At 39.5% G+C, this 25,359-nt stretch overlaps 1 protein-coding gene and 1 long non-coding RNA gene across 3 annotated transcripts in view; one reads left to right on the top strand and one right to left on the bottom strand.

The window, feature by feature from the left end:
* ADSS1 (adenylosuccinate synthase 1) lies at window positions 1–25,301 on the bottom strand. Of its 2 annotated transcripts, none has more exons than XM_085225726.1 (13): window positions 24,982–25,301; window positions 13,689–13,791; window positions 12,509–12,571; window positions 12,098–12,148; window positions 11,724–11,790; window positions 10,480–10,587; window positions 10,049–10,130; window positions 9,142–9,268; window positions 7,900–8,054; window positions 6,799–6,923; window positions 4,742–4,839; window positions 4,119–4,268; window positions 1–2,995 (listed from the first exon to the last, which is right to left on the bottom strand). In XM_085225726.1, the coding sequence occupies exons 1-13, from the start codon at window positions 25,168–25,170 to the stop codon at window positions 2,943–2,945; spliced, it is 1,371 nt and encodes a 456-aa protein (XP_085081852.1). In that variant the 5' UTR covers window positions 25,171–25,301; the 3' UTR covers window positions 1–2,942. The 2 variants fall into 2 exon arrangements, with proteins under 2 accessions (XP_085081852.1, XP_085081853.1); XM_085225727.1 differs by lacking the exon at window positions 24,982–25,301 and adding an exon at window positions 23,017–23,055.
* The window catches only part of LOC116216697 (uncharacterized), a 44,394-nt gene continuing 43,287 nt past the window's right edge, over window positions 24,253–25,359 (top strand). The window contains exon 1 of the long non-coding RNA XR_014883769.1: window positions 24,253–24,671. This is a non-coding gene — a long non-coding RNA (uncharacterized LOC116216697). The remainder of the gene's footprint in view (window positions 24,672–25,359) is intronic.

Here is a 25,359-nt window from a genome sequence, read left to right as displayed (position 1 = left end):
TTAATTTAAATTCATTTTAATGTGTTTTTCAGGACAGAATAACAGGTGTGGATCCAAAATTCACTTGAAATATCTGCATAGAGGGAAAGATGTGAGCATAGATTGCACATTACTATGGAAATGCTTGGTTTTCTTTCCTTTCATAAAGTGCATCATGCCAAAACTGTAAGACCATATACAGTCAAATTAAGAATTACAAGAGCTTCAAAATCCTATACTGCATGTATTAAGTCACACACATCTGACTATGAAGGCCATGTTATCACGGAGAAGTGTGAGTACCTATGTCAAACACATTAATGTGCATGAGTGAATCATTAATTGCTACCTTTTAAAAACTATACTATAGTTTTTACAATGAATTAAGTTGCTTTGGCAGACATTTACCCTTAGCCTTCCATCAGGACATCATAGGGGATGACGCATCAACCAATTTCACTCATTATTACTGCACTCAGCTGGGAAGGAAGAAGAGACCAAATTTATCACAGTGACTGCTAATAAAATCAAATTTCAAACAATACAATCCATAAAATAATGGGAAACAGCCAAACTGAATGCAAATTTACATTTAAATGTTCTTACCAACCATCATGTCACTCAGTAGATTAAATAGCTTTTTGATAAAAACCTGAATGCATTCACACTTAACGACAACACAAGTAAAATTTAATAGGAGTACATTTCATTTTAGAAAATCCATGCTGTGAAATGAAATGCACAGTATTACTTTATTGTCTACAGTATCAAGTCCATTGACAACATTACTGGGTTTTCAATGAATCCTTGAAAGCAAATACAAGCAATGTGGATCTAATAGACACTTAATGGAAAAAAAATACTTAGTGGGAAATAAAAGATTAGGTGAACAAGAGACAGTAATCCTGTGAAAATTAAGCTATAAATCCTCATTTTTAATATGCCACATACATCATTCAGAATTGATCATTTAATCCAGTTATTCAGTATACAGAGTGGCTTGCAGTCATTGTGCACTTAAGTCTATAAATTAACTAAAGCTTAAATACAGTGGCCATCCCTAACACAAATGCACCTATGAAGACGGGGCCAAGAAAAGGAATACGTCAGGTTAATCCAGTAGGCAAATGTCACATGGTGAAGCTACATGAAAATGGAACTATTGCTGTATTTCCAAAAACCTTCACACTTAAATTACCTCATATAAACGAGGTACATTTCACAGTGCTTGTACTAATTAGCACTTAGCAAGCACCTTCCAGAAGTGCTTCGTGAACATTAAATAAGGTCAGAAATCTTTTTCATTTTAACTCTAATCAATATGAAAGGTAGGGCTTCCTCATCTATGTTACAACGAGGACTGCAGATTTGAGCCACAGAGCTCCCCACAACACTGTAAAACAAGTGAGGAAGTTTTACCATGTGACATTTTACAAACTGCAGAACAGTAACAGGGAAATTAAATGACTTGCCAAAGACCAACAGAGGAGTTCTGTCTGAATTCAGCTTTGGGCCATGAATTCTCCGATGCAAAGAATGTTATCCTTTTGTATCCTCTGAGTTATTATCTCAGAAAAGGGATATTTTCACACTCTGCACAATGGCACTACTGAGGTTGTGATGCCATTTTTCCACAGCCTCTGGGAATATTGTTATAGCTCTCTGAGACATATACAGAAAAGAAACATCTATTCTGAAGATTTCAGTTATGGAATAAGTTGGCTTCTAGTATATTCTTCCTCTAGGCCTTTTTTGAGAACTCCTGCTGACTAACTGCTAAAAGTTAGAAGACCCACAAAGTATTAAAGTGTATTCTTGAAGGTTCTGGGGACCTTTCCATGGTTTCTACATGTCACAACCCTGGCTGCCACATGTCATCCCCTTCTATAATTAGGTATTACATTTTGCTGAGGAAGGTCAAAATGTGCGAGGGGTGTAAATACCACAGCAGTCATCGTTAAGTCATGCATTGATTTATTCTTGGAAACATGGGAGCTGTAGAAGCAAGTGTGCCACAGAGCTGCAAGTCCCAAGTTCCTCAAAAGACATTTACAGTAAAACTCTGGAAATCACAATCGCTGCATGAGCAGGAAGAAACGTTTCAGGTTCACTAAACCACTGCATGTTGTTTTGGCTGCACCCTCCTTACATGTTCTGTACCCCGAGGACTCTCTTCCTTCCACTGTCATTCACTCCTTCCCTACGCTTAAAATAAAGACTGCATACCTGACAGTCTCTTCAAGGATTGCCTATTTGTACATGGGATATTTAAGAGTTATTAAACAACTTTCTCCAGTTTGGCCCCTCTGCAGATGTTATTTCAGTTACTAGAATAAGCTCTGTGTTAAAAAAATATTTTAGCTTCTCTCCATTCATTTCAGTGGGCTATAAAAAATAGTTATATCAAAATTATAGATAATTGTGTTTGCTCTGCACAGTCAAAAATACCTAACTTTACTGTGTTTTACAAACTGAAAATCTGCATAGTCCTACCACTCCAAGAACACTGTATATGTCTCACTGCTGCCAACCCAAAGACCTAGACATTTTAACACTTGAAGTGGAAGAAAAAAATTCAATCTTCACAACTCTAAAGTCACCCAGTAATTACTGGAAAAAACTTAATACCAGTTTCATCAAGAAGAAATAACTCTACTCTGACGTAAAATACTTTCAAATAGTAATGTCTCAAATTTAAAAAAATATATGGATTTTTTTCCTTATTTTGTTATGCACTGTTTTGATTTTTTTCTTTCTGATGATGGCCACCAAACAGATTTTACACTGAAATTACCGAGACACGTAAGATAAATAAAATGTTATAATACAGGATAGGCATTTTGTTTCTATTCAATTCCTAGAAGAACATGTTGGTTTTAAATAGTATCTCCGTTTAAAGAGGAAACAGTAAGGAACAAGCAAACACTGAATTGTGCTTCAGATCACTGAGCTTCTTCCTTTGCTTAAAACAGCTGGATCATTGACTCTCTTGATTTTCCAACTCCGACCCATTTGACTAGGGAAGAAAAAAATTATTAGAAAAATTAGTAAATTGCAGTGTTTTATTATGCTTCAGTGCAAATTAGCCAACTGTGCTGAAATGCACTGCTAGGAAGTTTCGCTATCCAAAATCACTTTACTCTTGCTGTATTACCACACCATAGTGCAATATACTGAAGTTTGAAAGCACAAAACTATATCGTAAGCACAAAGCACTGCCAATAAAATACCTAACAGAAGGTCAAGCGCTTCTACTGTAGGTTTAACTCTCATTAACTTCAGTAATAGGATGCCTAGATAAACCCCTACAAAAAGCAAGAGCTCTGTCAGATTGTGAAGCAGATCAGGAGACAACGATGTGCACACACTATAAAGCTGTTAAATACAAGGCTGCAATTAAGAACACTATCCAGTGGGAGCAGCCACCCTAAATACTACATCACAACTGTTCACTTTTTACTGCATGGATACTACAGAAATCATGAGGTGCCTCCTCGAGCCATTGGCTCCACCAAGGCTGCATGCCTTCACACTGATAGCTGAAGAAATAAAACAAGGGGAGCTTTGCCCATCTGTGCCCATGATCATGCACTGAGCTTCAGGCTTTCCTATAAGACCCTTCCTGATCTATGAGAAACACTGGTATTGCCACAGTTGCAAAGAGCTTACACCCTTAGAGGTGACCTTTGATGAGCTTTATGGAAAACAACAGCCCACATGCTAGCTTCTCAAGTTTGCTGTGGCAGAAATTTCCTTCTAGCACTCATGCCACACCTAACCCCTGGCATCTCGAGATCTCCAGCAATTCACTGGAAGAAAAGCAGATTGATTAACCTTCAGAGGTTGATCACGTTAAGATTTTCAATTTCCTAAGTGAAAGAACTGGTTTCAATAGCCATGTATCCAGAGATGCAGTGCAGGAAGTGAAAAGAAGAGACTAGCTAGGAGAGGCATGGTGCAGAACACAACTTTGTGCAGCTTCTTGGCAAAGCGTTGTTTACCATCACCAACCCAACCACAGATGCTTCCATCATCTCCTGCCCAAATAAGGCCAATTCCTGGCCAAAGAAGTGAGCACTTCTACATAACTTCTTCTGTGTACTGTCACATTGTCACAGCTGCATCTGCCTAAGATTTACCTGGCACTCCAACATGGTTTTCCACACATCGAATGTAATTCTGGGCCTTAGGTGGAAGGTCCTCCCATTTTCGTGCACCCGTTGTGTCAGTCTTCCACCCAGGCATCGTTTCATATTCTACTTCCACCTTCTGTAGTATCTCCTGATTAGCTGTGGAGAACAATTTTTAATCACAGTTGAATTTAGCTGTTCCACCTTAAAAGAGCACACCTGTGGTTCCTGACCAAGAATTTTTGTTAGCAGTTAAAAATCTGATGAAAGAAAGAAAACAATGTGAAAAGTCACAGTATGTCTACTGATGGGATAATTAGTTTATTCTTAATTTAGATTAATTTATGTTATTTAGGAAGATAACTTTGATTCAAGGATCCAATAATTCAGTTTCCTTGTCAAAACCTTTGAATGTACTTTATATTGCCAGAAAACTACATCAGTATATTTTAGAAATGAAATTATTTGAAGTTTACAGTAGTTCCATTTTTGGGTTCAGATGTGCACATAGTATAACTCCTACACAAGATCCAGTAAATAAGAAATTAAGCCTGATTTAAAAGAAAAAAACAAACAAAACAGAGTCTTTCCCAACACGTGCAAAAAATGAAAATATACACTGAATAACATACCTGGAAAATACGGAATTCTTTTTCCTCCCAATTTGTAAGCAACACCAATTTTAATCTCATCAAGGACATCAAGAATATCCAGCTTTGTTAATGCCAAGCTGCACAGAACAACATTGGTCAGAGTCATACGCATGATTGATCTTTATCATTTTCCTCTTCAATCTCTTTCACTGTTTATGCTAGGTTTTTTCCACTAGTTCTCTATTCAGAAATCCAACTCAAGCAATTCAGTAGCAGAAATACACAAACGTATTAAACTATGAACACTGTTAATTGAATTCATGCCTCTGGGATGAATATGTGACTGAGTTACTAGGACACATTTCCAAATGCTTGGCTGCTCATACAGGTGCACAGCGTTCAGCTCAGTGCATTAAAATGCAAACTGACAACACAAAGCAAAACTTACTGCATTTAGTTTGAGTGTGTATGTTGGCATGCCACTTCACATCACCACTAACAACTCTCTTATTCCTCCTTATTTAAAACAACTACAAGACAACTTTATTTACCATTTAAAACAGATTTCACACAAATAATCTGGTTTATACAGCACAGAAGGGAAGATCTCAGTCTGACATTCAGCACGCTTGCTGAGCTATCAGTGTCATTAGTTTACTGAATCTTTCCCATCTTTTGAATTAACACAATGAAAAACAAAAATGGAATCTCAAGAAAAAATAAAGCAATCACTAATCAGAATTAAATTACATTTTAAAACTAGTCACATTCTTTAGATGCAATATGCCAGACCTTGATTGATAAGTTCATGAACAGATAAGGATTTGGTCAGGTATATGCACATATAGTCCATGCTGTATGTGCTCAATAAGTCTATGATGAATGCAATGATTGCATGAGATCACCTTTTGGGAAAGAAGAAACAAAGCCAGTTTTTCAGCTTTTTTTTAGTTTATATTTCCCATGTATTAACTGTCTGAGTTACCAGAGATGACAGTTTTGTTGACAGAAATGTAGCAACTGTATAGAACTTAAATGGAAGGAAATGTAATGCTCTCCTAACAAATATTTCCACATTAACAAGAGCTGTTTTAAGAGAAAGCAAAGTGTAAAACCAAGCAAATAATAATTTTAAAAACCCTTCTGATAAATTAATGATCAGAGATCATTCCAGATATTGTTCCATTCTAGCACTACTGGCATAAACAATACCAGTTAAATCTTGGTTTCTAAGATACCAAAATGCCAACAGTCACATGTCTGTATATATGAATAATGTGCCTGAATGCAAAATCTACGCCTCATATGAACACAACTGTTATGAAACTTTAGCAGTTTTCTGAAAAAATAGACTGTAATTTCAAATTACTGGCTTCTTTTATAGTTACCAGTGTTACAGCATTAGACAAACTAGGCTAATGGCTTTACAGTCTTGACTAGTTCCTTTAAAATGTTGATTTGAAGTACGTTTTCAATTATAAAACAACTTATTAACCAAACATGTCATTCACTCCCAATTAAAATAAAAGCTCAAACAGTTAAAAGCAGAATTTATAATACAATATAGGGATGTATTTCTCTAGATAAATGAACCTGTCTGAGCTGCGCCAGTTGCTGTACACTTTGTGTGACTCTTACTTATGCCACTTACAGAAGTCGTATGTGCAGAAGTGCTCATCCAAGTCTGATCCACTAAAGCCAGTTAAAGCCCCAAACCACTGGCTTCTAGCTAAGACAGCTGGAAAGCACTGGATCAAGAACACCAAAACAATCAATTTGTGTGAAAACTGATACATTGATCCAAACTACACTGGTCATCTGATGTAAACAAAGGGAAAACATTTATGAAGAAAAAAATCACTATGATGATGGTGTAAAATCACTGAAAAAGTCTAAGAAGATAAGTTTATTATCAGCATGAAGACCACTTTTAGTTGCCCACTGTCAATTACTGTATACAATTTTCAGTTGCCCACTGTGAATTAATTGCTTTAAATGTAACACTTTACTGACTTATATTAATGTTACCTACATATTTATTCTGCGAAGCACAAAATAATCACTTCCAAATGTAGCGCAAAATCTGTGATGCTTACGCAGTGAATCCGTTGATCATATGAGCATATTTCAAAATGACAAGATCTAACCAGCCACAGCGCCTCTTTCTGCCTGTAGTTACTCCCCATTCGTGGCCACGGGACTGTAAAAGATCTCCAATTTCCTAAAATAAGACAGAAAGAATACTTCAAATGTGACTTAGTTGGAGAGTAAAGCCCCTCATGCATGAGATTCTTGTATCTCAATCACCAGCATTTGCAAAATGCTTATTAAATATGTCTATCTTTTCTTCTAAGAGTTTGCTTTTAATTTCTTCATCTGCTCCTTTGGCATCTACTGTACATGTTGGGGGCAGACCAATGCTTGTGCGATGTCTAGGATAACAAATGCCTCGTTTGTGCTCAGGGCTCTTAAGTCCTACCACAGTATGAGGTTGCCAACTGTTCCCTTTGATACTGGCAACTTTTACTGTTTTTTTTGGTTGAAAAAAGTGAAGCTAAAGCTTTACTCTTGTGGTCCATAAAACTAGAGGACATCATCAATTCATTTGCAGCCATTAGAGAATGGATTTTAGTGAATACAGCTTTAAATCAAATTCAGATCACTGACCTGGAGAATGCTGTGTGCGTAACTCATAGTCGATACACCGAACTTACTGGACAATATTTTCATTATCAAGAAACCAGAGAACAGTTTCAAAAGAACTGAAAGCTCGCTCCTCTTTTTCTGATCAATTTGTGCAGACTAGCTGACGCACGCACCAAAATTTGTCAATAACTCATGGAACATAGGCTGCCAAGTATGCGAGTTGTATCTTGTAATTTAAACTCCTTGAGATTCGCCAACAACTTCTATACAGCACATTCTTGCCACTGAAAAGCCCCTATATCACAAAAAATGATGAAATCTGTTTCTGACATCATTCATTACAGCAGAACCATCATGGTAACCTAACAGCATCACAACCGTGTTTCTTTCCTCTAAAGAAAAATGACTGAAATTTATCACGTAACTCCTCTGTCTTCATGAGTGCAACACCCTGGTTCTGTTACAGTGCTTATTTATTTGTAGTATACCCTTATCCCTTGAACTTATTTCTTGGCAATCACGTACATTGCATTTTGTAATACTAAACCTACGTTAATCTGCTCAGTGGGGAAGGCTCCGATTCCCACCCGAGTAGTATATGCCTTCACAACACCATACACATCACCAACGTGCTGGGGAGGAACACCAAGTCCAGTGCATACACCACCTACAGTGCAGTTTGATGAAGTCACAAAAGGATATGTGCCTGTAAGAAAAACAAAACAGCACAGCTCTGTTTCAGCAATGACAAAAACCAAAGAATGACTTTCTTCCTTAGTTGAAAGGAAGTTTTCCTCTCTATGCTTGGCTTTAAAGCTGAACTGAAGCAGCAGCTGAAGAGGGTAAGTTCTCTTTACTGCTTGCCCCTTTTTGCCTTTAAAAGAACAAATTCAGTTGTTCTTCCCCAAATTGCTTCCTCCTATAGTTAACGATACACATTCAGATTTCTAAAGCTCCAGAGATAACTGCCACTCCCATCAAATGAATGGCTCTTTCCGCTCAAGCACCCCATTTATCTCAGCATTTTGTATAAGCATACTGTTACTGATCAACAATTTCACATAGCCAAATAAGAAAACGTCCTGCTTTATCAAGTATGCATGATCTGTTCCAATGTGCAAATTTTCCTGCATTCATCCTTTGTAACCTTCACTGAGGACTGCTCGCAGGGGAGAAATTTAAAAGCATCTCAGTATTACTTCCATCAGGCACTTGATCTATTAAAGGATGCTGTCGTTGTGTAAAGCTTTTTTCATTGTCCTATGTATCACATAAAGTATTTCTGCAGCATCCACAGAGTCTCACATAAAGGTCACAGTGTGACATTTCCAGTGCCTTACACAGCCAGCTCTGAGTATCTGCTGAATATTTTCTAAACCTTCAGAGATTACTCATGATGGCTACACTGTGACTCTGGATTGCAGCATCTCTCTCCTTCTTTGTTTCATCTTCATGGAGACTTAAGTGGTTTAATTAGACTTTTGGTAATAGAGCAGAGCAGAGATCAACTGAAGAAGTTAAGCTTATAAGTTATCTGCGCTGGTTTAATCCTCTCTCCACTGCAGAGAAAATACTCTCAGCAGCACCACAATGGCTGCCTGGTCTGTGTGGCAAGGTGCACAAACATTCAAGAGTAACAAGAGAATATCTAGGACTGAAATTTCAGCCCCACAGGAATAAACTTTAGTTTATTATTAGTTATTATTTTCCCATTCTTTGCACAGCAATTATAAATACAAATCAAAATAAAATGAGTCTCTTAGGACTTCAGTCAAGTTTACAATCCAACATACCAAAGTCAATATCAAGTAATGCTGCATTGGCTCCTTCAACAAGAATCTTCTTTGGGGAGCCATGAAGAGCTTCATACATAAAATACACACCATCTCGAACCATGGGTCTTATTTTTTCAGCATAACCCTGCAAATGAGAGTGTAAATATCAGCCTTCCCAAACAATACTTGAATTGCTAGAAGAAGAATGGTGATCACTTTTGAAGAACAAAACATACAGATAAACCCCAGTGCACCAGCTTCCCTAGCTGCATTTTATCTGAAAAAGACACAATTAGCTCATATTCCATTACAAACAAGTTAATACACTGAACTAATAAGAGTGCACAACTTGTTAGGGTATTGGAATGCTGTAATTTCTGCAGCATTTCTATTCAAAGATGATGCACACCTAGCTCATTTTGTTGATGGCCTATAGTGTAGACACACTGAGAAACGTATGGATGAGACTAGGATTTAGAAAAAGTGCAAGCTCCAGAGGGAAAACAAACAAAAGATAACAAACCAAAACACTTCTCATGAACACTAAGAAGATATCTTTAAAAGTAGGGTGTTTGCTCTGAACAAGTAATAGGCAAAACTTGGGAAACATTTGAGATTTTTTCTGTGTCATCTTCCCTATTCAAAGATATTTTACCAGGGGATCTTTGGAATTTATTAGAAAAACTCTTTTATGAACAAAACACAGATCTTGAAACACAGCTTCCACAAGCATTTCCTCAGTAAGAACTGAAGCAGCCTAGGTCTGGCTGGAATGAGACTATTAACTGACTCACTCTCAAGTCTCTTGATTGCTTTAACATAGCAAAGTAATTTTTTTAAATGAGAAAAATAATCGTATCAATTACAGAATGAATTTAATACTCATAAGAAGAATACTCAATTGCAAATCAGAGTACTTCCTTACCTTTAGCTTTTTCAGTTGTCCCTCTATATCTATTTCCAATGTTGGAAACATTGACTTGTATTGTTGTGCCAGATTTTTAAATCTGTAAAATATTTAAATCGTATCTATGAAGAACACTCTGAGTTACTGCTCACAAAACCTTTGGCAAGAGGTGAGATTATATTACATACTGCATACACTGACAGCTATGTAAAGAAAATACACAGAGCTTTAATATCTCAACCAGCACATTCCTATTGTATATAGCTAGATTTTACAAGACACAAAAGTAAAGGAAATACACACGCATTCTTTCCAGTTTTCTTCTCCTGGATAATTTATACACAAAATTCAGACCAGACACGTTTTGAAAAACACCTCCTTAAAAATAAACCTGCCAGCCAAAATACATCACTCTTTAACATAATATTTAGAAATGAAACTAGTTGTACCTTGAAGAAAATTCATCAAAGTCAGAAAGGAGGTCACAAATTCGAAGACCTGTTCGTGCAGCTTTGGAAGAGTACGTTGGTCCAATCCCTTTCTTCGTCGTGCCAATACTAATTGAAAAGAACCCCCCAGATGTCTATTAACACATGCAAAAACATCCCTCATGCTAAGTAATTTGTTACAGCTCTCTGCTATGCTACATGCTGAGCAGGAGCTCTGAGACAAGAAAAATAAGCTTTAACGTTCCATAATAATAAGTATACAGCAAATTTCATGCTTCAGTGGACTTGCATAATATTGGTAGTATTCATAGTATGCAGTAAAGTATTAAGCCTTAGATCTGACTGAAACAAGTTGACTGAAACAAGTTGAGTAGGAGTATGTGTGTATGTACATATTTTACATAGAAATTATGGTTACTCTACTATCTTGTCATATTTATTGAAAACAAAAGAAAACAAATGTATTTTTCACATTTTCATAGCTGAAGCACTGCCCATGGTTGTAAACAACCAGTTTGGTGAGGTATCAAATTGGTCTCCTATGGCTCTGAAACCAGTAGCTGAGTCTGTTTGAATAAAACTACAGCTAAAGAACTCCTGCTGGGGCATTCACCTTGGATAAAAGGATAAAAATGGAGCTGCTTCCCTACCTGCATGCCTACTTTCATATGTGTTTTAGAAAAACTCTTATTGGGATCTCTGTCTATGAAGATTAATAGGAGACTAGCTGACAGAATAATAGCGTGTTCATATAAACCCTTGTTTTTTTTCTAAAAACAGAATCATGAAGTACTAATAACTATATACTGTCTTACTGTCTACTATTAAAATTGAGACTATTATTCCCATGAAGTTTAACTGAATATACAATAAACGATGATCAGCATGTAACCTAATCCTGTCGACACTTCTAACTCAAGTCAAAAAATCATTACTAGTCTGATATGTAGGAAGAATGGAAGCATCACTTCAACACAAATAAGATTTAAGGATTTGTGAGGAATTTCAAAGTGCCTTTATGTATTGCAGAGAACTGGAAAATAGAATTACAAAGAATTCACATCCTTGGTAATATCCCAATTTAGCATAATTTGTACACTAAAATAAATAGGACCAGAACAGAGTCATAGAACTATCAAATCAGCAAGGCTCTTTACAGATATATTGCACTTCTGTTTTCCAACATCATGCTAGTTTTCCAAATTTGCATAACTATTATTGAAATGAAAGTGCTAAAGACTTACTTTTTTCCTTCTTGGGCTTGACGTTGCACTTCTTGGAGCCCATCTACTGCCTGGTGAAAGTCAAACACTGCAATGGAAAACCAAAGACATAATGACAGACCAAAAGAGGAAAGCACTTTAAGTCACAGACGTGTAATTTTAAAACTGTGTTTGTTATTAGCATAAGAACCTCATGTGAAAACAGAATTAGTGCTGCTTTAACACCATGAACACATGTAAAGCATCATTCTTTAGCAGATACAAATCCTGTTGCAGGTACACAACACAGAAAAGATGTTAGATCAAATACATGATTGCATTGTAGAGTGATAGTAGTTCAGCACCACAAGTTAAGCATTGATTTGAGTCTTCTCCACCCTTCAAATATCACTTACCTATATGTGCTCTATCTGATATGATCAGTCTTTTCTCCCAGTCTTTTAAACCTGTTCAAAAAAATAAAAATGTAATTTAAAAAGGAGGATTCCAGCTGCTCTGATCAGTTACTCTTTGAGATTTGAGTTTCTCTTCTTTTTTATATGTTTTCTCAACATGCTTCTTATTGTCACCTTTCTCACTTTAGCACAGATTTCATTTTCTAGCCAATATAGCTTCAAAAGGCATAAAAATCCATGAAACCCCATGAAAAAATTGCTTTTGAAAAATCTGTCTTAAGACTACAACACAATCAGCATTTTTAATACTGTCCCTTCCATTACTCAAAATTCAGAAGGTTACTGCACTGAATAAACCAAGGCTTACAAATCCCTTCATACTAGCTGCTAGCATAAAGAAATGACACAAACCTTTCTTTTCATTCTTTTCAGCTTCTTCGAACAGGCCTGGTAAGTGTATAACCACTCCATTACCTTTGGGAAGATAAACAGTTTGTTTTAAAGCAAGTAATAAAATACTCATTCTCAGGGTGTGAAGCATGTAAACACTTGCTGTCCGAAATTTTATTTAAAAAGGAAGACAAGGTTTCTCACATTTCTCACTATGCGATCTTGAGATTTTTTGGGACAAATCTCCATTTTGGATAAGCAGCTGTAAGTCTGCTACAATCAGACAAAACTACTTGCTTATTGCAGATGTGAGCATATGGCCTGCTGCAAAGTCAGCTGAGTTAAGCAGATTCTTTCCTTTGTTTGTGGTGGACTTTGCACCAGGAATTTAGTCTCAATTGTTCTCGAATGAAAGCTCAAAGGAGATTGTTGCCTTACCATATGACAAGTCTGTGTGACAGCATTTACATTTTCTTCAGCATTCACGAATTTACCTTAAACTCAGCTGAAACTAGTACTGTAATGCATTAGCAATGCCTTCTCCCTGCTACTGAGCTACAGTTCAAAATCCACAAGCAGTACAGAACATTACTGATGAGATGTGGATTAATGATTTAGTGGGCTGGAAACAGCTGCTGCTTCCTTCTTGGGAACATCAGAAATATCTGCAACAGTCTCTCTGCCTAAATTTAGGATAACTCAGTCAAACTCTTTACTGTTTGACAAGAGAATAAGTTGGAAAGCAAGATAATGCACCGTATTTAGTGAAAATGAAGGAGTTTCATATATTTCAAACATGCATTCAGAAATGATCAAATGCAGCAAAACTGAAACTACAGATCTGTGACTCACTAGAATGCACTCATTTCTTGCACATCCTGCATGCAGTTTTTCTTTCAGAAAGAACTATAATTTTGGACAAGTGTAGGGTTTCAACTTAAGCCTATCACTTAAATATGAGTTTAGTGCCCAGTAAGTAAGCTTTTTATGATGTTATTTGCATCGAATATCATTACGGTGAAATACAGCATCAGCTTAAGCAGTTTGAGTTTATAAAGTAAACAAGAAGTCAAACAGTTGAAGCTAAAACAAATTCTATGAACAGTCACCTATGTTTTTCTTTGCTTGTTACTATAAACTATGGTTGCAGCTACCTGCCGAGTAGCACTGCTTGTTAAAACAAGTTCCAAATTGGTCTTACCAATAAAAGAAATTGCCTTTGGGTTAATAATGCCACTAGGGAACAGGTGGAAATCATATTCTTTCCCGTCAACAACCACAGTATGACCTGCGTTGTTCCCACCCTGAAACAGAAAGAAACAAAGGGTTAACGGCCCTATATCTTCACTCTAAACTCTCAGCAAATAATGTGATAATATTTTTTTTTTAATTGCATGAACGGTCATAATTTTCTCCACCTTACAGTGACTTGAACTACTGTGGTATTGTGCAAAATGGTTCAGACAGGACCACTATGAGATTTCAGCAGCTCTGTGTAGGTTTGGAAAGTAGAATTACATCATGGATGGAGTCAAGGCAGAAGTGGGTCACAGCAAGAGTGAATGTAAGTGATAGCAAGGAAAAAAAAACCTGAAACTTTCTGGAAACAAAACTGAATTTAACATGTACCCACAGGCTCCTGACTCTGACATATCAGTGCAAATCCACAGTTTTGGGGCACAACCTGTGTTCAGCCAGTTCTATGGGGTTAAGGCTACAACTCCAATATTTCCTTTTCACAGAATCACAGAATGGCCAATGGAAGGGACCTCAAGGATCACGAATCTCCAACCCCCCTGCCACACACACAGGGCCACCAACCTCCCCATTTAATACTACACCAGGCTGCCCAGGGCTCCATCCAACCTGGCCTTGAATGGAAGCACTCCTTTCCCACCCACAAAGCAGATGCTGCTGTAAAGTCAGGAACGTGTCATCTTTGCAGCTTCACACAGTATCCTGGTCAAAGGATGATCATCCCACTTCGCACCACCACCTCTCAACAGAGTCTGCTGCTGCAATTCCTGACTTTGGTGAACATCTGCCAGACCTGAGAGCAGAATTTGTATTTTCTAAAGAAACTGATTTTTCCCAAAAAGCTGTAAAGGAGAGCAATGAGACAACTCAGACCTGGGAAGAGGTAAGTCAAGAGCATGCATCGACCTGAATTAAACAACAAAGACTTAATTAAAGGTCTAGTTTTAACAAGCATAGTGTTTATTTTTGCTACAATTATCAAGAATTTCCTGAACAAGTGATGCCCAAACAAATGCTGTCTTTCTTTAGCAAATGCTTGAGAAGGGACATTAATTTTAACTCCTTTATCAATCAGCTGTGAGAACATGCATATACAAAACCTGCTGATGCACAGAAATATCAGCAGATATGATGCATCCTGTCATTGCCAAAATCTTTGAAGCCATTTTTAGTCCCCTGAGTAGACAATACAGAAGAAGAATTTCACAACATACCTTCAAAAACAGCACTTTCCTGATCTAAAGCTACAATTACTGCTCTTGAACCGCTGTTGCATGCTGCTCACGCTGGTCTGCATTTCCTAAAAGGAGTGTCTTGAGTGTATTTTTTACAGCTGAACTTAATACATTTCTACAAACACAAGTGAAGCGGAGGCAGAGCATTGAATTGTCCAATAAATACGATTAAACATGCAAAACATAACCAGTCTGATGGGACACTTTCTAATTGTTATCTTTTATCTTAGTAACTTAGACATATTTCTCACCTTGAGTGTCATAGACATTCTGACCAGCTGGTAGTGTAAGAGCTCAGATACTAAAGACACCTACTCCCTTTCTAATGTTACCAATGTTCTGAGAGTCAATCTAGGGCTTATATGAGCTTTTTTTTCCCCTTTTTTTATTAATGAATGGGAGCTTGAAAGCTTACTCAGGCTTCACTGGAACACGAACATATTTGAAAGTCCAGAGAACTACTGTACACAGTACAAACAGCTCTGTGCACTGAGCTTCCATTTAATATCCAGACTCAGGTCACAGAATCCCTGCTCTGAATCACTGTACCACCCAAAAATCCCACAGGAATTTTATACACCTTTCACAGTTAGCACCTTTCCAGGTCATATCTGCTTTCTGCCATGATTCTGAAAAACTTTCTCTAGAAATGGGAACGTTAAGGTGACAACTTCTAAGAAGTTAAACACCAGTGTTACTCTGACATCATCTGCACTGTGAGTAACGGTATGGCCAGAAAGAAGTTGGCATTAATTTCCAAAATGTGGGAAGCATGAGCGTTCCCGTTCAACTACCCTGGTGTGGGAAGTTCTGTTCCCAAGAGGGAGCCACGCAGGGAGCTGCTGAAGCTTCAAAAAGTTATGACTGCAGCTGGGATGGCAGCAACATCTGCAACATTAGCATCCACTTCAAACTTCCTTCAATTACAGCAACAAACACCAGCAATGAAGTGGGATTTGAGAACTACAAAGTGTTCAGCATGCCAAACAATGACAGCAGTCATAAAAAGACTGAAAGACCATTTAGGAAGTTCTTTTCCAGACACTGCTCAAAAACCCTCCCTTTGCAAGCACTGCCTAGACCCATGAACACTATTTGTCTGCATGGCCACAGCTGATGTTCTTCATGCCTGCTGTATTTCAGAGCTGGTAAATGCTCATTTTAACCTACTTGGTAAGTGTTAAAGGTCTCCACATACAAAGCAAGTACCGAGAACAAATAACTTTCACTCAAGTCATTTGCAGCCTGCAGTGGAAAATTAGTATTCAGTCTTATGAAAGCACCTGCTTTCATGCTTAACAAATCCATTTTTATTACCTTTGAAAACTCTCTAAGTTGAGGTTTTATTAACAGCATTAAATATGCATCACTTCACTGCATTTTGCTAAGGAATGCTTTGTTACCTCGTGCTACTTCAAGTTCTACCTCTTTTCTTCTAAAATTCAGAAGGTTTAAACTCAGCAACTTAAAATGCCTGTCATTCCCAGCTGGAAACAAACTTTGATGTAAGATAAGGAAAGAACTGTAACACTTCTTTCAAGAGCACCAGGAACCATACTAGGCAGACTTCTAATAATCAAAGTATGAAGGTACATGATGTCCCAATACCAGGAGCCAAAGGAACTTAAGCTAACGAATAAATATATAATCTTTTTTTTTTTTCCCACTTTGTGGGAAAAAATTGTTTTATTCAAAAAATACCTTTCCAATCTTTCTATTGCCAACCTACTTGTGATATTGTATGCTTGTATAGAAGTGACATACTTTGATTACTACTCTACAGTAGGTGAACAAAACCACTTAATCAACACAACAGATCAAGAAGCTTTCACGTCCTACCAGTGTTAACAATCACATGCTGATACAAATAATATCTTTAAGATACAATAATAATTATTATGAACAAATTGGCAGAAGAGAACACACAGTCTTTGTCATTTTTAGAAGAACTTACCAAAATATTAAGAAATAAATTCACCTTCCAAGGTGCTCAGCCATTTCAAGGCTCCTGACTTCTGGAAAGCTGAAAGATCCCAAGATGGAAACAATTTCCATTCAGAACAGTCATGCAGTTATGAGGCTGCTTACTACCTTCAGCAGGAACTCTTTGCTTGCACGTAGATTCACAATATGTTTGAGTAGGGATGGAACACGTCCCGATGCTCAAATGCATTTCTGCCTGCTCTTGCCAGGTGGCCAGTGTGCAAGAGAAGTCTTGCATGGGAGATATCTATGCTAGAAACCAGGTGGAAGTGCCTGAAAACAGTTTCAGTCCACTGGCTGCTATGCCTAGTGTGATCCTTGTCATATAAATGGGAATAGCAGGTAGAAGCAGAGAAACTGTATTACCTTTCCTTTTGGCAGTGGTGCAATTGCTATTGGAATACCGTGTTCTTGGTAGTTGGACAGCATTACAAAATGATCTCTTCCGGCATTCTAATCTATGAATTTATAATCCATGAATTGGAATGCCTATTCTAAACCAAGAGCCAGCGATGTCTGCATCAGGAAGTAGATGAGATTCCTGGCTACCACTTTCTGTAAGTGTCCCAGCTCTACTAATTCCATCTGCCATTGAGAGACAACATTTGCTGCCATACAGCTGCAGCTGGAGGCCAAACTCTTCTCATCATACAATGAAACTGACAATAAAAGGCTTCCCTTTTTTTGTTTATTTTTTTTAAACCAAGACCTGCCTGTACAACCTTGATAATCTCCAACTCGGTTCCAAGAAGTGGATCGCAACTTTTTTCTTGGAAAAACAAACAAACAAACAAACCAAAATGCAATTATTAATAAGAGCTGGGTTAGAGAATGATCAGAAGCATACTCACACTAGATCTACCGAACAAGGATTCTGTTTTTAAAACTACGGTGGTGTCAAGGGGCTGGACTTGCAAGTATTCCCTTCCTAACACCGAGAATCATCAGCCAAACCACGTCTGCCCTGCTCTTCTTCTCTAAGACGTCAAAAAAAAGTGTCAAGTAACAACTAGGCTGTACAGAGCAGCCCTGTGACCCTCCTTGGTGACTCCTAAAATTAAAGAAATGCACAGAACCGCACCCTCCCAATTACAGCAGTGATCTTGAGAAACTCCTGAATTCCCTTGGAAGCAGACCTGCTAAAGCCTGAAGAGAGCATTAGTATGATCACAGACAGAAACACCCTTGACAGCTCTGAACAAAACTTTTGACCTTTCAAAGAAATATATGAAATATTTCTAATGTAAATATCTGAAGCTGAAGCTCATATCCTATTTTGCAGCAGTAATAATGCATTTTTCTTTTATTACTAATGAAAACTCCCCTCCAACTTCTGAAGAGACCTTGGTCTTCCTAAGCATCTGAAAAATGCAACTGGAAAACCCAGTTTTCCAGACCCAGAGTCTAACTCAACTCTGCTTGGAAGAACAGTCAGTGTAGAGAAACTAGATATGCTTAACCTTAAGATACTTTCTAACTGAAATGAAATTCTTGTCAAACCACAAAAACCGTGAAAACAAACCAAAACTACTATGACAGACCACCACTACAGCAAAACAAACTGGACTCCAGCTGAACCAGTAAAGAAAATGATTAACTCAAGGTATACTGACTGAAAACATTAGTGGAAAAAGTATTCCGGCTCTTGTTAGCAGAATCCTAAAATGAAAGAGCACAAACAATCTAGACATGTCTGCTAATCTTTAGTTCTCTCTTTTGAAGAAGTGTAGTCATGTCCCCATGGGAAGCAACACGATCCAAGAATATGAACATAACTTTGCTTATATCTGTAAACAAGTTAGCGACAGCTAGTGACTTACAAAAGGAATGAAACAGAACAGATGTCATTTCATCTTAATTTTCAGCTGCTTTCTTCAATGCCCGTAGGGGATAATAAATTTATCAGGTTTTATGAAGGGATTGGAAATTAAGCTAGCTTTCTTATGGAGATTGGGAAACATTAAACCTGACCTTCTCATCAGTATTTATAATCCTGGTGGTCCTGAGATGATCTCGCTGCTACCCAGAGGAGCGGCTAGTTTAAAATAGCCGTGTCATCATGTTGTTCTAAATCCTAAAATGATATAGTGTAGCAGGTAATCAAGCGCAAGTAAAATGAAATACAGAATTTGCATTAAGTGACTTACAAATGACAGTTTGCTACAAAAGAATTTCAAGCTTTGAAGGGTGAACTTTTTTACTATAGATGTATGCGTGCCTGTAAATGGGACTGTCAACCTTCACAAACATTACCAAAATAAAAAAAAATAGTTCTGCAGTCACACACAAGACTCCAAGGTCAATTTCTTTGCTGATGATCATTAAGCATTGAATGATCAAGAGATTAAAGTCTTTGCATGCTGCTTTATCCTAACTATGAAGACGTTATGCTAAATATCATGGTTACATCTCACCAAAAGGAGAGCAACACAATACAAGCACACAAACACAGAGAAAAACAGCAGACAACAAGCACTGCAACCGCACGTATTCATCACATAAAGCTGACCTAATTCAAACCCTGATGCAAACCATTCCAGCAGCCCAGGATCAATGGGGACAGTCAGGGCATGTGGCTGTTTTGCCCTCTGTCAGCAGCTCAACAGAGAAAGAGAGGAAGCATTCCTGTCACAAACATAAACCACTGAAAAAAACTCATTGCCTGGCATTTCTGTCATGTTTGGTTTTCTTTATTTGACCATTTGCCCACAGTGTATTCCTTTGTGTTCCTCAAAGCGCCAGCACGCATGGCATTTACATTCATCACCAGAACACTAAAACGAGGAAACTTACAAATAGGCAACAGATGTTGTTTGGATACATCCTTTCACCCCTTCCTACATTTTTCTTTGATGTTGTAATGATCTCAATCTCAAAAGTTTCTTAGGCTTTCCTTACTGCTTTAGTCCTTCTCAACATTATTTCACATTTACTGCACTGAGAAAACCAGTCACTTGCTCTCCACATCTGCACAAAGATGTGGCCAGCTGCAAACTGCTCAACCACAAGCAACCTTAACAGAAAAGGCTTCTATCCACATTTCAATTGCCTCTGCTCTTCTTCAGTAGAAATATCAATTAGATCGATGATCCTCTTCTAATATTGAAGACATTCATTGTAAAAGCATACTGAGTTGGACACATGAAATGTTTTAAGAAGTGACCACACATTTAGAAGCACATTAATATGAGAAATTCAGCACAATACTAACAGCTCCTCTTATGGCAACGACATTTTTACAGTTTGGTGTATCTTCTTTAATGCCTGTTCTGAAGGGAGTGCTGAGGAAATTGTTTCCAGACTTCCAGAAGCTGCAGAAGTCACAGGTCTGACACAGCCAGCCTGGGCATAGGCAGCACTGGAACACACCAGGTGCCAAATGATTGAAAAACCTTAAAAACACTTGGACTACTCTGCACTGCTGATTCAGTGTTACTGCTTTCAGTATGGAATGAAGGAAAAGTGCGCATTTGTACTGCCACTATTTTGCTTATCCGCTCATTAACTGAGCTCAAACCCACTACAGATCACGATTATTATCATGGGTCTCTATTTACTAGTGGCATTTTTTTGTATCTTCCACACTAAGCTTTTGGAAAACTGCACTCTCTTTCCTCCCCTTCAAGCTTATTACAGAATTGTTTACGGAGTGCTCTGCCCCAATGCTTTTAGACATTCTGCTGTAAGACTATTTATTGCACATAAATACTTCACCACAAAAGGCAAAACTGCTTACTCTCCATTACAGAGGGAACTCATTCTTGGCACACACCTTTGTTATAAAAATGAAAGTGTCTCATGAGCTTTTATTGTTATTGGCAAAGACACTGCATTGCCTTTTTATGACAATGCATACTATTTCCTTTTCCATTCATATCCACACAGTCCCATGAAGCAAAAATGTTCAGTGAAAAATTATTATTACAAATGTTCCTTGCATAATTTCAGCTTCCTTAAGGAAACAGCTAAACTGCATGGCTGACCAGCTGCCTTCAGTTAACTTTGACCTTATCAGAGTAGTTCAATGCAGGATTTTTTGGGGAACAGATCTAATTTGAGTGATGCCTCTGGATCTGTAGCTCTGCAGCTGTGACAGTCAACTGTTTGCCTGGTCATGTTCTAAACCAGCTCTGTGAAATTACTCAGCCAAAAAAAAAAAAACAAAAACAAACAAACAAAAAAACCTATAGAAAATCTGCCCATAAACTCTAGCCTTGGAGGCAGCCACAATGAAAAGCTTCTGACATAGCATGGCTGGGCTGAGAGCTGTCACTGAAGAAATCTGGGCCTGCCCAGCCTGGAGAAGCCTGAGAGGAGATTTTATTAGTATGTACAAAAATCTTAACAGAAGGTATCAACAGGATGGGGTCACGCTGTTTTCTGTAGTGATCTGAGTGATCTGGCAGTGGGCCTAAACTTGAGCACAGGAAGTTTCATCATCATGAGAGAAAAACTTCCTCACTGTGAGGGTAACAGAGCACCAGACCAGGCTGCCCGGAGAGCTGATGGAGTTGTCTTCTCTGGAGACAGAGAAAGCCTGTCTTGATGCAACCCTGGGCAAGGTGCTCCAGCTGGCTTTGCCTGGAGCAAGGGAGGTTCGACCGTAAATTCTCAAGGGGTTCCTTTCCAACTTCCATCACTCTGGGAAATCACTATATAAAGGCATGTTAAAAATGAAGTAGGCTGTGCACCAAAATCTGTTTGTACTTGGATTGCAGGCAGTGTAAGCACTGAGCTGAATCAACATGATCAAACTGAGAGTCTTCCATTCAAGTAAAATCCAGTTCTGGAAACTCAGGACAACTAAAGATGCTGAGGTTTTAATGTGGAATTTTCTTTATTTAACACAATTTCAAGTTTCACTTGTATCTGTGAAGGACTGACTCCCTATTTCCATACACCTAAGCTGCCTTTCCTCCAGTGTCCCAGGAAACACATCATTTCCTGCATGGTAGTCCAGCTACAAAATATTTTCTTCATTAAAGCAACAAGCTAAAAATACTTAAGGGAAGTTTAATGAAAATTATACTTCCTTTGGTAGAACTGTTAGGGAAATACTATTCTGAGTAAGATCTTTCGACTCCCATTTGGCCCTGAACCTAAATTCAGGAAGAAAAAAAAAAAAAGCTTTTTTAAAGTGTTAGATCAAATAGTAATGAAGAATTACCCCACTGAGATGTTGTTTTAAAAGACAAACATCCCCCCTCCAGTTATTAGTTTTTTAATCTTGCCACTTTCATTTCACTGAGGACTAAAACACACTGTTTAAATCAGTGTCTCAAAACATGAAGCAGACGGGACACCAGGAAATAACCCAGTGAATCATCCAGTTCTAAAACACAAACATTTCCTGAAGAACTTCTTCTGAAGTCTCTTTAAGGTTCTTCAGTTTCCAGGAGGGATGGGAAATAGCAAGATTCTGGTCCAAATGCTGAGGCGTTTTTGTGTCAGTATAAGCCACTGAAAAATCTCTCTCAAATTGGTTACTTCTACAAGTTAATCACTTACCATTACCCCACTGGGAGAATAGTAATTAGTGCTGTTCAAATGCTCAGATACATGCATATCCTTAATATATCTTAAGCGTCAGAGTAGACAGTTATCTATTTGCATGACCAACTTTGAAAGCATCAAATATTATTAAAACAGCGCATTTAAAAAAAAATCTTCTATATTATCAGACGTGTAAAAAAGCATGTAAATATTACAGGAGTTGTTTAATTTTTGCTACTCTAGAGTAAATAATTACTCATAATTTCTTTTCAAGTGTTTCATATTTGCCCTCAAGCTCTAAACCTGAAGCCAGTTCTGTTAAATCTCATACATGTGTGTACACTTGTGTCAGCAAACACTGTTCCAAGAACAGTCCAGAGGCCTCCTGGATCCACTTGCCTTCCATCCATCCACCCACCCAGGTCTCATCAGCATGCAACAGAAAGCAGATCTAGACATGCCCTGCAGCATACTAAGCCACTCAGCCTGCTGCTAGCGCACTAACCCTTCTGGCACACACATACTGAGTCCTGCATCCTCCCAACCGTTCTGCAGCTGCACCTGGGGCCATGCTTGTGCATCCATCAGCTCTCTGGATGGACAGAGAATCTGTCTTGAAAGCAATCTCGGGGCATCGCAGTGAAGACTGTCCAGAGGGAACCTGTATGACTTCTTGCAGTAATAATGCTAAACACGTGACTGGCCTACAGGAAATGCTTCTCTCCTCAGCTCTAGCTTCTAAACTCTGTTTCCTTCCCAAAGCAGTTATAAGACCTGTGCTTAGATTTTCAGCAACAAGTTAAAAAGAAAACAGAACAGAAAAAAAAAAGGAAAGGAAAAAAAGATGTAGAAGACTACAGTCCTTCTAATACATATTCATCAGCTGAATTTCACAAGGAAACATCTCAAGGTGATTCAGGACCTTGGGAGCTCCACCTTCCCACTGAAAATACTTCCTCCATCTTTAAAATGCTTAACTCCCATGGCAGTATTTGTTTATACAATATGCTTAATTGAAGAAACATCCTCAAATCTCAGACTATGATCCCAAGGACATCTGTAATTTCTCACTAGCTGTAATGCATTCTGAAACAATAAGTTTCATTCTACATAGCAACTGAACTGAACTAAGATGCTGGTTTATTAATGTAGTCACACAATTTACCGAAATCTTTAGCGTGACAGTTATAAGCATTAGCAGCTCTACTGATCAAATATGCTAGAACCACAAGATGGTTTAGAAGGGACCTTAAAGCCCACACACTACCAAATCCCTGTTGTGGGCTGCTTGCCCCATCCAGATCAGGCTGCCCAAGGCCCCATCCAACCTGGCCTTGAGAACCTCCAGGAATGGGGCAGCACCCACAGTTCATGATTAATACTTGAAAGCATCCCTTTAAAAAATTATTGCAATTATTAGTGACTGCCTTAGTGTCTAACTGGGCTTGTATTAAGTGACTAGATTAAGGTTTTAAGATTCCTTGCATTATGGAGCATGTGCAAAGACGGGCAATTAAGCTGTAAAAGACCTGGAACTCAAGTCTTATGGGGAGCAACTGAGGGACCTGGGGTTACTCAGTCTGGAGGAGGCTCAGGGGAGATCTTGTCATTCTCTACAATAACCTAAAAGGAGTTTGTAGCAAGGTGGGGGTCAGCCTCAGCTGCAAGGTAACAGCAACAGGACAAGAGGTAATGGGCTTAAATTCCACCAGGGGAGGTTCAACTTGAATATTAGGGAAAACATCTCAGGAAGACTGCATTGGCACAGGCTGCTCAGGGTGGGGTGGAGTCACTGTCCCTAGACGTGCTCAAGAAAAGGGCAGATGTGGCACTGACTGACACAGTGCAGAGCAGTAACAGGCAAGGGCTGATGGCTGGACTAGAGGACCTTAGTGGTCTTTCCAACCTCAATGATTCTGTCTGTGATTATGCATACGCATAACAAAACTCACTAAAGCCCTCACGGACTCGCACTATGCAACTGCTCCCCGAGCCGGTTAAACAACGCTACTCTCCAGGATAATATGGGCACAGGAATACCGACCCCATGACACGACGCTTCCCAGGGCTGAGAGGAACGGACCGAGAGGCGCCGCGAACCCGGGTCCCCAGCGCCGGGCCCGGGGCAGCACCGTGAGGGGGCAGCGCGACCGCCACCCGACACTCCCGCAGGCAGCTCCCGGCGCCGGGGGATCTTGTGTCGCTTATCGCGAAGGGTCAGCTGTTTTTATTTATAGAGCTGGGCTTTTTCTTTCCGAGTGGCATTTTCATGCACCGCCTGGAAGGGAGGTGGGGGGCGGGGAGGGGGGAAAGATAGGGGCACGGCGCTGCCCACCCCGCCGGCTGAGGGAGAGGGAACGGGGAGGGGGGTAAAGAGCGGGGAGGGGAATGATGGGAGCGGGCGAGGAAGCAAAACAACAGCGGGAAGCGGAGCGGCACTGGGGAACGTACAGAGGAGAGAACGGGGAAAGCAGCGGGGAGCGAAGGGTGAGGAGCCACGGGGGAGCGGCGGGCAGAGCCACCCACCTGGCAGCGGCACACGATGTCCGACTCGGTGGCCAGCAGGTCCACCACCTTCCCCTTGCCTTCGTCCCCCCACTGAGCCCCCAGCACCACCGTCACTTTGTTACCGCCCGGCTCGCTGCGCGCCCGCTTCAGCCCGCCGCCGGCGCCGGGGTGGCTTGTGCGGTCGTTGGACGCCCGGGTGCCCGACATGGTGCCGGCAGTGTGGCCGCAGCCGTCGCCTCGCTCTGCCTCGCTCTGCCTCGCCCGCCCCCCGCCGAGCCCGGCCCCTGCGCGCTACCCGCGCCGCGCCGCCGCCTCCGGCCTTTAACGGCGCCGCCGCCGCCCGCCCTCCCCGCGCGGCGCGCTGACGTGCGAGCCCGGCCGCCCCGCCAGCCCGCT

The sequence above is a fragment of the Meleagris gallopavo genome, chromosome 5 (genome assembly GCF_905368555.1).
Source record: "Meleagris gallopavo chromosome 5, MGAL_WU_HG_1.1, whole genome shotgun sequence".
Lineage (NCBI taxonomy): Eukaryota > Metazoa > Chordata > Aves > Galliformes > Phasianidae > Meleagris > Meleagris gallopavo.
This window is presented reverse-complemented; position numbering and strand designations above follow the sequence as displayed.